The sequence below is a fragment of the Protopterus annectens genome, chromosome 4.part0, assembly GCF_019279795.1.
Source record: "Protopterus annectens isolate FY-2018-M chromosome 4.part0, PAN1.0, whole genome shotgun sequence".
In the NCBI taxonomy this organism is placed as follows: Eukaryota; Metazoa; Chordata; order Ceratodontiformes; family Protopteridae; genus Protopterus; species Protopterus annectens.
Genome location: NC_056733.1, coordinates 337350902 through 337365230, shown reverse-complemented (window position 1 = coordinate 337365230; position 14329 = coordinate 337350902). Strand labels below are relative to the sequence as shown.

Genomic DNA, 14329 nt, shown 5'->3' with positions numbered 1-14329 from the left:
ATGTGGTTTAGCCAACCATGGGTAAATCCAACATTACCCACACCCAGCCGTGGATTATTGCTATTATACAATGACATTATTTAAGAAAAAAAAACTTACTTTTCTTAAATAATGTTATTGTATAATGCCTCCATGCTGCCCTTCCATAGTTTTCTGGTATCTTGGGACATTTCTGACGTACTGCGCATGCGTAAGGGACTTGTGTTCCCAAGCTTATGCAGTACATCAGTGCTGTTTAGAAGTAGCAACGGAGAAAGGAAGATCTCCGTTGCTTTTTTTTTTTTTAATTGAAAATAAAAAAAAAAAAAAAAAATCGAGAGACTTTTTATGTTCAGGAAAGCCGGGACAGACAAAATAGAAGGATAATCAGGTATGTTTCTTTAATTTTGCAGAACGTACATGATTATCCTGTTATTTTTGTCTGCCTAGTCTCCCTTGTTCATTTCAGGTTTTCCGTTTTCTTTTGGGGGGGGGGGGGCAAAAAAAAAATAGAAGATATACTAATAGGAAAAGGTCCAGGTGACCGGACCTTTTTCCGTTAGTATATTCACATGTTTACAATGGGCACGCTGGTTGGGCTGGCCAATCAGAGTGCTCATTTTTGAATATTAATGGCCAGTCATTGTATAATGCAAGTTACATTATGATACCGTCACATTACATGGGTTCTCTGGTGCTTATACTGTTTGCCTGTCAAGTCTTACGTCTACAGTATTCTAGTCCTTCTCTACTAAGACCTTCATGACCTATAAACTATTACAGATATACAATTATGGCTTTATATTTGCAATTACAATCCTCCCAATACAAATGCACAACATGTAAAACAAAAATGAAACCTTAAACTACTCCTAAAAATAATCCATGCCCTACAAGCAAAGTACCTAACCTATTTTTTTACTTGGTGATCTGGCCCCTCACCCCTGAAACATATATATTATCTCCATGGTCACATAACCATGACCAAACAGAATTCAGCAGTGATTGTGGTATAATCAACAATCCACAGCTTGACTATAGAATAATTTGCTTAATTTCACTAGCACCAATTTGTTCAAGAAAATCTGTACTGAACAAACTGATTTTTCAATGAAATCACTGGTAACCACATGTTTATACATACACACACATACATGTGTTTGTGTGTGTGTGTGTGTGTGTGTGTGTGTGTGTGTGTGTGTGTGTGTGTGTGTGTGTATATATATATATATATATATATATATATATATATATATACACACACACACACACACATATATATATATATATATATATATTTATAGATAGTATGTATGTATATATATATATATATATATATATATATATATATATATATATATATAGATAGTATGTATATGTATATATATATATATATATATCTATATATATAAAAAAACATACACAGACATATATATTTATATATATGTATGTCTACATATATGTATACAGAGAAAGAGAGAGAGAAAGAGACTAGTTATAGATATACGGATCATTGTTTCTCTGTCAACATGTTGTTTTGTTAACAGAGTGCAGTGTGTGGCAATCTTGTTGAGTGGGTATCTGATTAAGTGTGAGCAATGTTTGAAGTAGGAAGTTACATAGGGTAAGATAAGTATATTGTTTCTGAAAAGTGTAGGATTTCCAAAACATGTGCATGTTTGTGTGCTTATGAAAGATTGTTTACAAGTTAGTAGTGTTGCGCATGTGCGATTTTGTTTAGTGTTTGTGTTTGAGTGGAAGGTAAATGGCTGTGTATGTTTGCAAGTTATGGTTAGCATTTGTAAGTTCACAGGTGATTACCAGACTAAAAACCCCAGTGGGAATTTTAAGCCTAGCCTTTACTTTCCAAATATAGCTGACAAGCTTTGATACCTTAGGGTTATTATAAGGTGTATATGTAGGCTTGGGCATCGGTGGTCAAGCATTTACAGGCTGCCTGCGTCTACTGGAGACATAGATTAGGGCTATGTATGGGGATATATTTAGTTTTGTCCAGGTGTGTTGATGCTTGCTGTAAGAGTCTGAGTATCTTGTTTAGTAGGAGTGTTATGGAAAGTGGTTTGTGAGGTAAAGTGCAAGGTTAGGGTTAGGGGCAGGATTTGGGTTAAGCAGGCATTAGGTAAGTGATGCGGGGGGGGGGGGGTCTCCTCTGCTCAGCAGAGCAGATATGCTGGACCTCAGAACAAGTCAGTACATATTTTGGAGACTAATATACTTAAATGTGTATTTTAATGCATTAAGCATGATTATGTAGTGTGCTGCACATTTTAAAAAAGATATCTGCAGACATTCCAGTCTGACACCTGAAGAACGGTAATTATCTGTTGCTGCTTATGTCAAAACAGAAACAAAGGAAATGTAAATGGAATCCTGAATGGCAGCCAGTGTGGGAGCCAGCGTGACATTTTATGTCTGTAATATTAAAGTTTTGTGTACTGCTTTCACTTGCTTGATTAGTGGACCCAACAAACTGTGCATCAAGGAGACAGATTTCTCAATTCTCCTGCTTTGTTTTGTGCCATTCTAACACTAATCTGCATGTCACTTCTTCATTGTTATTGTAATGAAGCACATTGTGAGTGGTGGAAATTGAAATCAGTACTAAACAGGATACTCTGATAGTGTCTTTGAGTCAATGCTAAGAGGAGTTTTGTTAAATATATATATTGCGGGAACGAGAAATCAGCTATATTTTGCAGTGATTTTTAATTAAGTTACCATCTCAGGTAATCCTTATAAAAATACAGTATTTTAATAAAGTAGGAAACATGCATCTTTATTAATATATGAGTAGTGTTTGCAGGTTAGGGTTAGGGATAGGGCTAGGTGAGGGGATGGATATAGTGCCGTGTATGTGCACTGAATCTGATGTCCGAATGTATCATTCAGTAGCAGCGTTACAGAAAGTTTTATTGTAAGGCAAGGTGCAGGGTTAGGGTTAAGCATGTATTAGGAAGGTTGTGTAGGAGGACTGAACCTCTTGCTTTCCTCTACTTAGCTGAATACATGCACAGGGCCAAGAGCCACAAAAAGTGAATATCCTTGAACAACCCATAATGGTTAATAATGTCTCCCTTTTGGCTGTGTCTCACACTTACTGATGAAGTAGCAAATGTTTCAATTGGTTGAGAGGAGGCTGGTGACTAGGAACCAGTGGGTGCAAAAACAGTGCAAAAAATAAATCTGTATTTGACATGCACACTACTACTGAGCTCTCAGCATGGAAGGCAGAACCCCTTGAAAACCAATGATGGTTAAATGTGTAACAATGAAAACATCAAAAATTAGATACATTTCAGTAAATAGATTAATGCAAGTGCTGCAACCTACTAAACAAAGCACTTTTAACCAGAACGCTGGGAAGATAACAGCTTTGACAGCAAATTGTTTGAAAACTTGAAGAATCACTTGAAACTTGGATATTTTTCTTTTGACCATTATGAACAGGAAGAAGATTCTAATCTAGCTATCAGTATGTTCAGGGCATTTGCTCTCCTAGCTTCAAAAGTGAATACAGTGGAGATTTATATGAGGATTTAAGATGGAAAAAAAGTACTTTGGTTATTATTGATTCTGATTGTTGGTAAAGTTTAGCTTTCAATCTAGGGCAAGTCCAAGACATTTGTGAGAAGTAGTAGCTGGCACTGGAGTTTCACTTGGGTCAGTAATGGTGGCAGTAGTAGCATTTCTTATATGTTTGGGTGTATCAGATACCATAATGTTAATCTTAGACATGTTAATGATCATCTTGTTGGCACTTTATTTACTTGTAGTATGGATTTCAGAAGCTAGCTAAAGTTTATCAGCCATGTTCATCCTAGTAAAGGCTATTTATTTGTTTAGTACCTTATAATCTACAGTTTGATTTGGTCATGGTATTTGCAGGGGACGGATAAAGCTATAGATCTGGCTATAAAGATCTGGTCATACTATGCGACCTGTTTAAGTGCACAGATGACAAGCCATGGAACAGAGATAATATATAGTTGCATAAAAGCTTTTTCCACAGATAGATATAATTATGTGCCTGCCTATTTTACGAGTCTGTAGAAGAAGGTTCTTATTTCATATGAATAATGCTATGAAAGACCTACTACTTACTAACAAAAAACATTTCAAACAACTGTCAAAAGAAGCTTAAATGTTGCACCTACATTTACTGTAGCACAAAAGTTGTATTCAGAAAAAACAACAACACTGCAGTGCATTCAACCATAGAGGCCTACTGATGTAGTGAAGGACTTTTTGCATACTTCAGCACTAAATTCACCACTTAATTAACTTTAAGGTACTAAGCAATTTCTTTACAGTGGTGAACAGCTACATCCTTTGAACATAGTGCAATAAGTGACAAAGCACAGCATTTTCCAGTGTTCTAAAAACTGACATTAACAGGGTAACTACTTCTGTTCACAAAAAAATGCAGTCTCTGTTACATATTACTAAATTATGACATTTGATCATAAACATAAAAGAATGTAATCTAGTATTAAAGTGCCTTCAGTAAGCATTCATGGGGCAGCAATCACGGTTAGTGTACTAGCTGGGAAGGGAGTGACATCAATTGATAAAAAGTAAAATAAATTCTATAGGTGCAGCGGTTAATGCTGTCACCTCACAGCAAGAGGTTCTCTGGTTCGATTCTCGGTTGGGGTTCCTTCTGTGTGGAGTTTGCATGTTCTCCCTGCGTTTACATGGGTTTCCTCCGGGTACTCCGGTTTCCACCCACATTCTAAAGACATGCTTCTGGAGCGTTTCTCCCTGGGCCTCCACTGAAAACAGGATCTGTGGAACCTAGTCGGACTTTCCCGGTCAACAAATGTTAAATAAAAAAATAAAATAAAAATAAAAAAGAATAAAATATTCTTATAATATTCAGAAGAAGGAAAACAAACATACTGCTAAAATATTAGGGCACTTTCTATGTTTCATAATTCATCCTGCAAAACATGGTCTCCAAGTCACTGCTGTACTGCAAAAACAAGAGATGAGTGGTAACCCTACAGCCTTCTGCTGCAAAATGTGAAAATTGAGTTGCTCTGGCTAGGGCTGTAAGAATTAAAAAAAAAGTTGTTGGATGCTCCTTTGGATAATAAAAATCTTTTTGGTGCTGCTGCAACTGAACATTTCAGGTCTCTCCAGGATAAGGGTAAAGCCTTTCAGGAGTTGAAACATAGTTTTGTTTCTCCTATTCCTAATTTTCAGAGAAATTGTCCCTCCAAATCTACTTTTGTTCATAGGTAGTCTTGCCCGCGTAGGTTTTCCAAAAGAAATACTGACTGACAGAGGTGCCAATTTCATGTCAGACCTGCTGGCTTGTTTGTGGAAGCACTGTGTGGTGAAGCACCTAAAGACCAGTGGTGGCACGTGCTATCGGACTGCAGCCCCTAGCTGTGAACCACAATGGTACAGTCCTAATCCTCCTAACCTGCACATAGAAAGTGAATCCGGACTACTGCCTTACCAGTCCGGATTCAGGAAGAAGGCAGCAGACTGCTGATGCCCCAGAAGTCTATGCGGTGCTAACCGCATAGGCTGGAAGGGGATCGGACTGCTAGGTCAGCAGTCTTGGTACATTCAAACAGAACACAGGAAACCGGAAGTGAGCATTCCGGCGCAAACAGAGACAGCCGATACTCAGCTGTTGCTGTGGATTGTTGCAGTTTACTCTCTGGTTGTGAATTTTTATTTTAGAAGCTGTGGATCTCATTTGAAGTTATTGCAGGTGCAGTTCGTGAACAGAGGGGTACAGTAGATACTCGATTTTCCTATGAGAACTGTTTAGATTTCATTGGGAGATGGATTTTTCCTTTTTACAGTACATTGAATGATGATCCAGCCAGCTAGTCAGTGAGGATATCTATTTCTGCATACGATCTTCATTGAAGAACTAGCTCCCTTTGAAATGGCTATAGCCCAGAAGATAAATTAGTGCAAAAACATGAGCGGATTCAATGATTTACTGTTAGAGTGAGTACCACCCACTTCTGCAGTATAGTGCATGGAGGTCTGTGATTTCATTCCAAATGGGGAAGAAAACAACCCTGTTACAGACCTTTCTGATATAGGAAAAGTACTTAAAAAGTCTGTAAAGCATCTTTCATCTGTAGTGTTTCACTCCAGCATTAATAGCAGCCATCACAGCATCAATAGCACTGGGAAACTGAAACAGTATTAAAAATTGTAATACAGTTCATGCTGCTGCAGTTTTTTTTTTTAATGTTTGGCAGCATGAAATGTATTACAGTTTTTAAAGCTGTTACAAAATTAAACCTATATGTTGCTTCTAGATGCTGATGGTGAGACAGAGTTAAATGCGTTACAACACACTTCATCAGGCTACAAGTTTTTCCTTTTCCTCTCTCAAAGTGAGTTTATTGACATGCATTCTTCAAGCATATAGCAACTTGGTTATGATTGGAGACCCAGTCTAAATTTATTTTTATTTATTTATTTTCATTTGGTAACCGGGAACGTCCGACTGGATCAAAGACCCATTTTCAGTGGAGGCCTGGGGCAAAAAATCTCAAAAATGATTTAAAATTAACAATAATCGAACAGCACATTTAACTTGAATAACATTTAAAGAAATTGAATAGATGTATAAGGTACAGTAGTAGTTTGATTGATAATGTACATAGTAATTTTGCATTCTTTTTTTTTAATTTTACCCTTAATACTTTATATCTTAACTCTAGAAATGATGTGAATCATGAGGTTAGAAAACAGCTGGCTTTTTTAGAACCAGTCAAACCACAACTTGAATCCAGTTAAATGCAAAAGGAGAGAGAGAGAGAGAGAGAGAGAGAGAGACAGAAAGAAGTAGATTGGTCTGAAATATTACCACAGTTCTACGAGTGGAATGTTTTTCTCGGGGTTACTTTGATCTTTGTTTTTTCCCTATCTACGGTAATCAGTCTTCAATGATACAACGGTAGTAACTTCATCGATGTTGGCAAGTTAGGGAATATTATTTCACGGATTTGACTTGTCTCACTTAACGCAAAAGCTGCAGTTACTAATATAAGTGGGTGAGGGTGGAGCCCTCACAATACCCTTTATTTTATATTATTAAATGTATTGTTACATAATACGAGACAAATGTCAGTTTATGCTCTCTATTCACTGACTTGCCACTACTGATGATGCTGCTGTCTGTAGGACTATAATCAAAAAGGTCGAGTAGAGTACTCATTTGGTTGGAAAGTTGCTGGTGGCGTAAAAAAAGAATGGCAGCATATATAAGTGAATGCTTAGTCATGTGACTGTGGTACAACTGAATTGAAATGTTAACGCAGGAAAGGAGGAGTGTACAGGAACATGAGTGTTTGACTGAAGAGGTGCTGGTGTGAAGATGTACAAGGTCACATTACAGCAGTTAGTGAATATGAGAAAGCATTCACAAGTTACAGTTAGGGTTAGATGCCTCTCCTGCCCTACCCTTACTCATTTGTTAACACTAACCCTACCTCCTGTCCATACCTCTCAACCCCTTAGAACAAGAAGTCTGGACAAAGCCAAAAATCATGGGGGCAAAGCCCCCAGAATAGGGGCAGATTTTAAATACTGCTCTTATAAACTTAGAAATTTGCTAGCATGACAGGTTTTGTGTTAGTATGCTTTTCTGATGGATATGAAGGCTGAAACTCAAATGTCTGTCATTTAATGACTTCAATACACAGGGATTTGCCAGAAAACCACAACTTGTATCAGGAATAGACCAAAATATGAGGCAAAAATCTGGATATTCTGCAAAAATCTGGGCAGTTGAGAGTTATGCTGCAGTCCTACACATTACTTAAAACCATTCTCCTAACAGGACCACTATTCAGATTGTTCTGGGTTTAGTGGTCAGGGTTTATAGGGGTGCTCAGTTAGTACTCTTCAGCATTATGTACATTTGGTCTTTTGTGTTCAGTTATTTGAGGTTCACTGTTTTGTGTATTCAGTATTTCCTGATACAATCATCTGTGGATAGTTGATGAGACATTATTTTTGGAGTTTTTTGTTGTGAATTTCTGGATATTACTTTTTATGTCTTGATATTACTTTTCATTCTTTCTTAATAAAGTTTAAGGTGAAAAATAAGAGTCTTACTTTTACTCTTTAGGAATCATCAGCATGACATTTCTTTCCGTGAATACAAATGGAATTCTTATTAAACTCCTTAGCTCTCTTTTAGCGTATTTGAGAGGGATCGTGTACCATTCTGATTTTTTGCTGATAATAAAAGAAATAGCAATAGCACATGGCTAGCAACTCCAAATGGACAGATTAAGTAGAGTGATAGCTTTATGTGTCAGAACAGACTTATGTTCATACACGTTAATGTAATGATGGTCATGTTTTCTGTATTGCAGAGAGAATGCAGAGAACATGTATTATTTTTCTGAACTTGCTCTAACGTTAAATGAGCCTGAAGATGGAATTGCACCTACCGATAGTCGTCTAAGGCCTGATCAGAGACTCATGGAGAATGGCAAGTGGGACGAAGCTAATGTGGAAAAGCAAAGGCTGGAAGAGAAACAAAGGGCAGTGCGCCGCCGAAGGGAAGCAGATGAAGCTGAAGCTTATGAGGAGGGTTGGTTCTGCAAACTATACTTACAAAATGTTGCTAAGCAGTAGTAATTCAGCATTTATCATCTGGGTGAGGAGTTGCCCGTAGTGTTACAATATCTACCGTAAAAGAAACTGGGTAAAGAGAAGATGATAGCTTTTGAATAACTAGCATTTTTCAAAAAATGTAATTTCATTCTCTTTTATCTTTCCTTTCCTTTTCTTTTCTTTCCTCTTTTTTTTAATATCATGTACATTTCTTGTGTTTGAATGGAGGTAGGTGTAATATATACATTTACAAACAATCAAGATGTATGCAGTGGAAACCTTTGCAAAATGTAGAGTCCCCTTAAGAAAGCCCATATTAGATTTCAGAGCTGAAGACCTGAGGTCAGACAGTATAGCTGATCAAACAATTATACAAATGACATTAAAATACAATCATGTAGTACTAAAAGTGACACTCCATCAGTAATTTAGATCCAAACCAGGGAAAAAGGAAGAATGTAGACCAAGGTATAAATAAAGATAACAAAAAAATAAAAATAAAACCCACTTGTGTACACATCAACACTGCTATATTGATCAGTTCCCTGTGACAATTGCCATCTTCTCTCCTCCAGTCAGTGTCTCTGCTCATCGGAATCTAAAGCTCGGGGCATGGTTACTACCTCCCTTTGCACCTACTACAAATGTAGTACAACTTTCACCCATTTATCTGCTACCATACCACCAGCATCTCTGGACTAAGCTAGACCTGTCAAATTCTGACTCCTCAGTAGCTCTGAATTTCCATTGCTGAACTATAGAAGGGAGGGTCCAGAGTAGCTGCTTGAGTTGAGATGTCCTAAGTGTACCTTGTGGAATGTCTAACCAGTACATTACTACCCCCTTGTGGTTTTCACAGTTGCTTCCCCAAAATTTTTAAAGAAACCTTTAATCCCCAACCAATTCTCTACAGGAATTTGCTTGCAGAAGAGATATGTTGTATTTGCCCAAACTCCTTTGCCAGCAGTAACACAGTAGATAAAAATAAAACATCCCATGCAAGGTCAGATGATAACTATGCAAGAACTCCATAAGTACATTGGCCATAGCATAGAACCAACTTTATTTGAAAATGCATGCAGAAGCTGCTGTCTGTCTGCTTTTCTCATGCTCCACTGTAACTTCCTTTCCTACATTTCACAGAGCATTTTAGTCTTTAGTCCTCAACTGAAGCATCTTCAGCCAGTAGCCTAGTCAACTATCCTTTCACCAAGACTCTTCATACCATACATTTAACTTACTGCCATAATAATAGAATCGATCCAGTCTTAGCAGTTTGTGGAAAACAAATACCTCAGTTGTAAATGCTTACAAAAATCCCTCGACATTGTAAAAAAAAAAATACATTCTTTTAACTCTTGAAAAATCCAGAGCCCCTCGGAGGCAAACATGTGGAAACCCATCTCAGTAACTAGCTACAACAAACTAAACTATATACAGCCGTAATTTTGGTGGAGGTTCTCCATAAATTGTTATGACATTAACATTATGGGGCAGAGGCTTCTCATATTTGGATGTCACTGTAGTTTTCTGGATGACTTTTGTGCTCTGCCTTGTAATAAGTAGGTCTGTCTACATTCTGTCTTCTACATTCCCCACCTGAGACTCATATCTGTGCTTTTACCACAAAGGATCCCGGGCTCCAGTTCCTTCCATGGCATTAGAACATCTTTATTCTGCCGCATACCCAAACCCCTAGATTGGCTTCCCACATACTTGTCTATATCTGGTGCACCTATGTCCACCACCACTCTTGATGGACCCTAGGTGGGCCAGGCCTCTCTCTTTTCTACCCTTGCTGACCTCCAGTGTAATTGAAACACCAAGGTTTATCAAATTTTTAAGATGTGTTTTTGGGGCATTCCAGTGGTACTGATCACTTTTACCCACTTAAGTAATAGTCTTTCTAACTACAAGAATTTGCTTTTCTGGAGTAGACCTAGGGTTACATTTCTTTACTCAAGCATTAATAAGGCAAAATAATTTGAATTACTGAACCCTTTATCAGTTCTAACAATCCACACCCCCAAGCACTTCATCTTGTTATACACCCAGTTAAATGAAAATTACTCCCTAATATCCTTTGAGGTGGAGTATTTCATCAGGAGGACTTCTGTCTTATCTTTGGTGATCATCCATCCTGCAATGTCCTTTAATTACATTCCAGGGGTGTGGAAAGGCAAGACTCCAAATTCACCACAAAGACCACTCCATTGTCTCCAAACCAATTCAACTTGTATGGTCTGTCCCTACTTTTGCATCGTCAACCTGTAGGTGATGCCTGATTACCAGTTACAGTAGTTCATTCACCAGACAGCTAGCAAAACTGAAAGGGAACGACCCTGACATGTTTCCATACTTAGCTGAACTGGGCCAGAAATAAATTCTACAGTTGAAACCCCTCATATATTGCTGTTAGAATATCCAGCCACTCATATGGGAAGCCTACAGCCAATAGCATTTTGAACAGATAACTCTGCTGCAACTTATCAAAGGTACATTCAGGATCCAGAATTAAAAAGAACAGGTCACCAGCCTCCACTGCATAATCCTTCAACAAAAAGCTTCAACAGCAGGATCAAATGAGTGTCTTGCAGTAAAGCCACAATAATGTGCATTACATTTTGGAGATGAAAAGCCCATATCCACAAGTAAATTGAATAGTTGATATTCAGCATGATAACTGGACACTTGGACATACCAGGCTTCAAAATTGTGATGTTGTGGCTATCTTCCCTGAGTGGGGAACTCACTGCCAATGGCCCTGTATGCATCATTGTAAACATATACTGACATATATGCCCTGAGCCTTGTGCCTCCACCCCAGACTTTATTGCTTTACAGACAACTGCACCTCATGCTATAATATAAAACCACAGAAAAAGATGGATAAGGACAAAAAACACCAGCCAGTAAACCAAAAAATATTTATTTCTCTCTCTCTCACTCTGAAGTCTTGGCTACACAAGCCTTCAACGAGTACAACTATACACACAGAAACACCTGCCTAAACTACACACAGTAATTGAATAATTACATCTTAACTATGCATCAGTAAAACAATTACATAAAATATCTCCAGTTACATTCCATATTTAACCCTCTAGGTGCTAAAGTATCATACTTAAAAATATTAACAGACTTCTTAAAAAGTAACCTGATTTTCATACTTTCAGTATAATATAGTGAAACATTTATTTTTTTCCAAGACAGTTCCTACTAAACTTTCACTTCTCCCTTCATGTACTTTACAAAAATGTTCCGCTACTGAGCTCTCTTTTTTATTCTTAGCAATGTCTCTCATTAACCTCACCTTGAATGATCTTTTAGTCTCTCCGATGTAAAACTTTATTGCAAGGATATCTGAGGGCATAAATAATGCCTTCAGTGTTAGCAGAAATAACCTTTTACCTGAAAATTATATCCATTGATTTTTTTTAAAACATTTTGTTATATACTTACAGGCTTTGCACTTTCCACACAGGAAAGTTCCATATTCTGTTATCGGTCTAGTCATAGTTACATCAGGAACCACAAATTTGGTCTTAACTGTAAAATCTTTAATATTTCTTCCCCTTCTATATGAAACCAGTGGCACATCACTAATCCACTGCAAAACTTCTTTAAGGGACAATAAATATCCCCAATAAAATTTCACCAGATCTATTAAAGTTTGGCTGTAGCTGCTGTATGTAGTTACAAAATATATATTTTCTTTTTTGCCACCTTCTCTATATCTGATATGTTGTCATTTTTTCACCTCCAAATTCCTTATGAATATGTATTTTAATAAACTTGTCCCAACATTTATCTAGTGACTCATCACTAAATCCTCTGTTTTTAAACATACCTACAGTTTTTTTTTTCATTTCCAACATATAATTTTCCTTGAAATTACATACTCTGTATAAACGTACAAATTCCCCATAGGGTATAGCTTGAATGGTGTGGGGTGGATGGCAACTTTGTGCCCTTACATATTGTATACTACTTTCAAACTTTCTATGTATCGAAGTTTTAATTTTATTACCCTCACTGATATCAACTTTGCATCTAAATATGAGACTGTCTTTCCTACCTTCAGCCCATCAATTTCTATGCCAAATCTATTTTGATGTAATTCCAACAAAAAATGATCTACCTCCTCCATCCCCCCTTCACAAAGAAAAATGAGGTCGTTGATAAATCTAAAATACTTTTTTACATATTTAAGAAAAAATTGCGTCCTATAGCTATATTCAAAAAAGGCCCATATTTAGATTTGCATATGAGGGGGCAAATGATGCCCCTATAGCTGTACCTTGTCTTTGTTGATATAAAGTTCCACCAAAATCAAAAAAGTTATTGTTGTGGCAAAAATCCAAAATCTCAACAATATATTCAGTCATTTGGCTCTGTCCTAACAAAAACAGCTTCAATACCAAAAGAATGTTGAATATTGGTATAAAAGCTCTTTACATCTATAGTTATCCAATACATATATTTCATCCAGTGTATATTTTCCAGTTTTTTCAGAAAGTCAAATACATCCTTTATGTAAGAGGGTAACACTTGTACCTTAGGCAGAAAATGAAAATGCTTCAAGAATTGTCCTATCTTATATAAAAATATTCCTTTCCCAAAACTTTCGGATGACTTGGGGGGGGGGGGGTTGTAACTAAATTTTTATGTATTGTTGGGAGGCAGAAAAAATAGGCCATTTTACACCCCTCTATATTAAATTTCTGTTTCACATCTTCAGAAGTAAAACAGTCCAATCTTTGGCCTTTTTTCAGTAAATCAGAATATTCTTGTACAGCTTTCTCATACACATTAGTATCCTGTAGATGTTCATTACACATTTTTAGATACTGCATACAACTCATTATTACCAGTTTATTACCTTTATCAGCAGGTTTAAATATTAACTCATTCTTATTACTCAGACTTTTTTCCACAGCATAATTTAACATATTATAAAAATGCTGAATCCCTTCATGGGTAAATGGAAATATAAAAGTACTCTTGTATTCCACTTTACTTATATCTAGCACAGTGTATGCATTTATTTCTTCCTCTGAACAAGAAAAAAATCATTTATCACATGAATCCACCATACTTTTATCACATTCAATAACACTTTTACTAATACCAGTAAAACATTTTTTTAAATGCAGTTTTCTTACCAACCTATAATGGTCAGTTTTGATCTCATGAGATCTAGGCAGAACTGTTGGTATGAAGTTAAGACCACAATTTAATACTTTATATTCACAGTCATTAAAAACATACCCAGACAAATTTATAACGTAAGATTCACATATAGAAGGAAATGGTGAATCACCATTTACCTCTTTTGTAGTGCTGCTGCTGTTGAAAATCTCTTTGTTGTGTGTTGTTACTTTCTCTTTGCTGTTTTTTACCTTGTGGCCCTTCCTGCGCTGCATATGCATCCCTGCGAAAAGTTGTTGAAACTGTTCCTCTTATTGCGCTCTCGGTAACGGAGGAAACCCATTCCTTTCCTCATTTTCTCCTTCCCAGGATGAATTAAGCCCTTCCAACATGGAAAAAAAAGCTTTAGTACGCCAACTGTTGTTGCCTTCGTTGTCTTGCAAACTCACATGGCTATGAGAACATTTCCGATTGGTTCTCATTTGGAAGGCTGTACCATTCTCGTAGTCATGGAGATCTCTGAGAAATCTACATTTCTTTCTTTCTACAGTATCACCCTCATAAGTTTTTAATT

The 14329-nt window shown here is 36.9% G+C and overlaps 1 protein-coding gene across 1 annotated transcript in view; it reads left to right on the top strand.

Annotated features, from left to right (window-relative positions):
* Positions 1-14329, top strand: part of LOC122799329 (oxysterol-binding protein 2-like) — a 1737477-nt gene that overhangs the window by 1681873 nt on the left and 41275 nt on the right. Inside the window, exon 12 of the mRNA XM_044068308.1 lies at positions 8361-8581. Within this exon, the coding sequence (XP_043924243.1) occupies positions 8361-8581 (221 nt within the window). The remainder of the gene's footprint in view (positions 1-8360; positions 8582-14329) is intronic.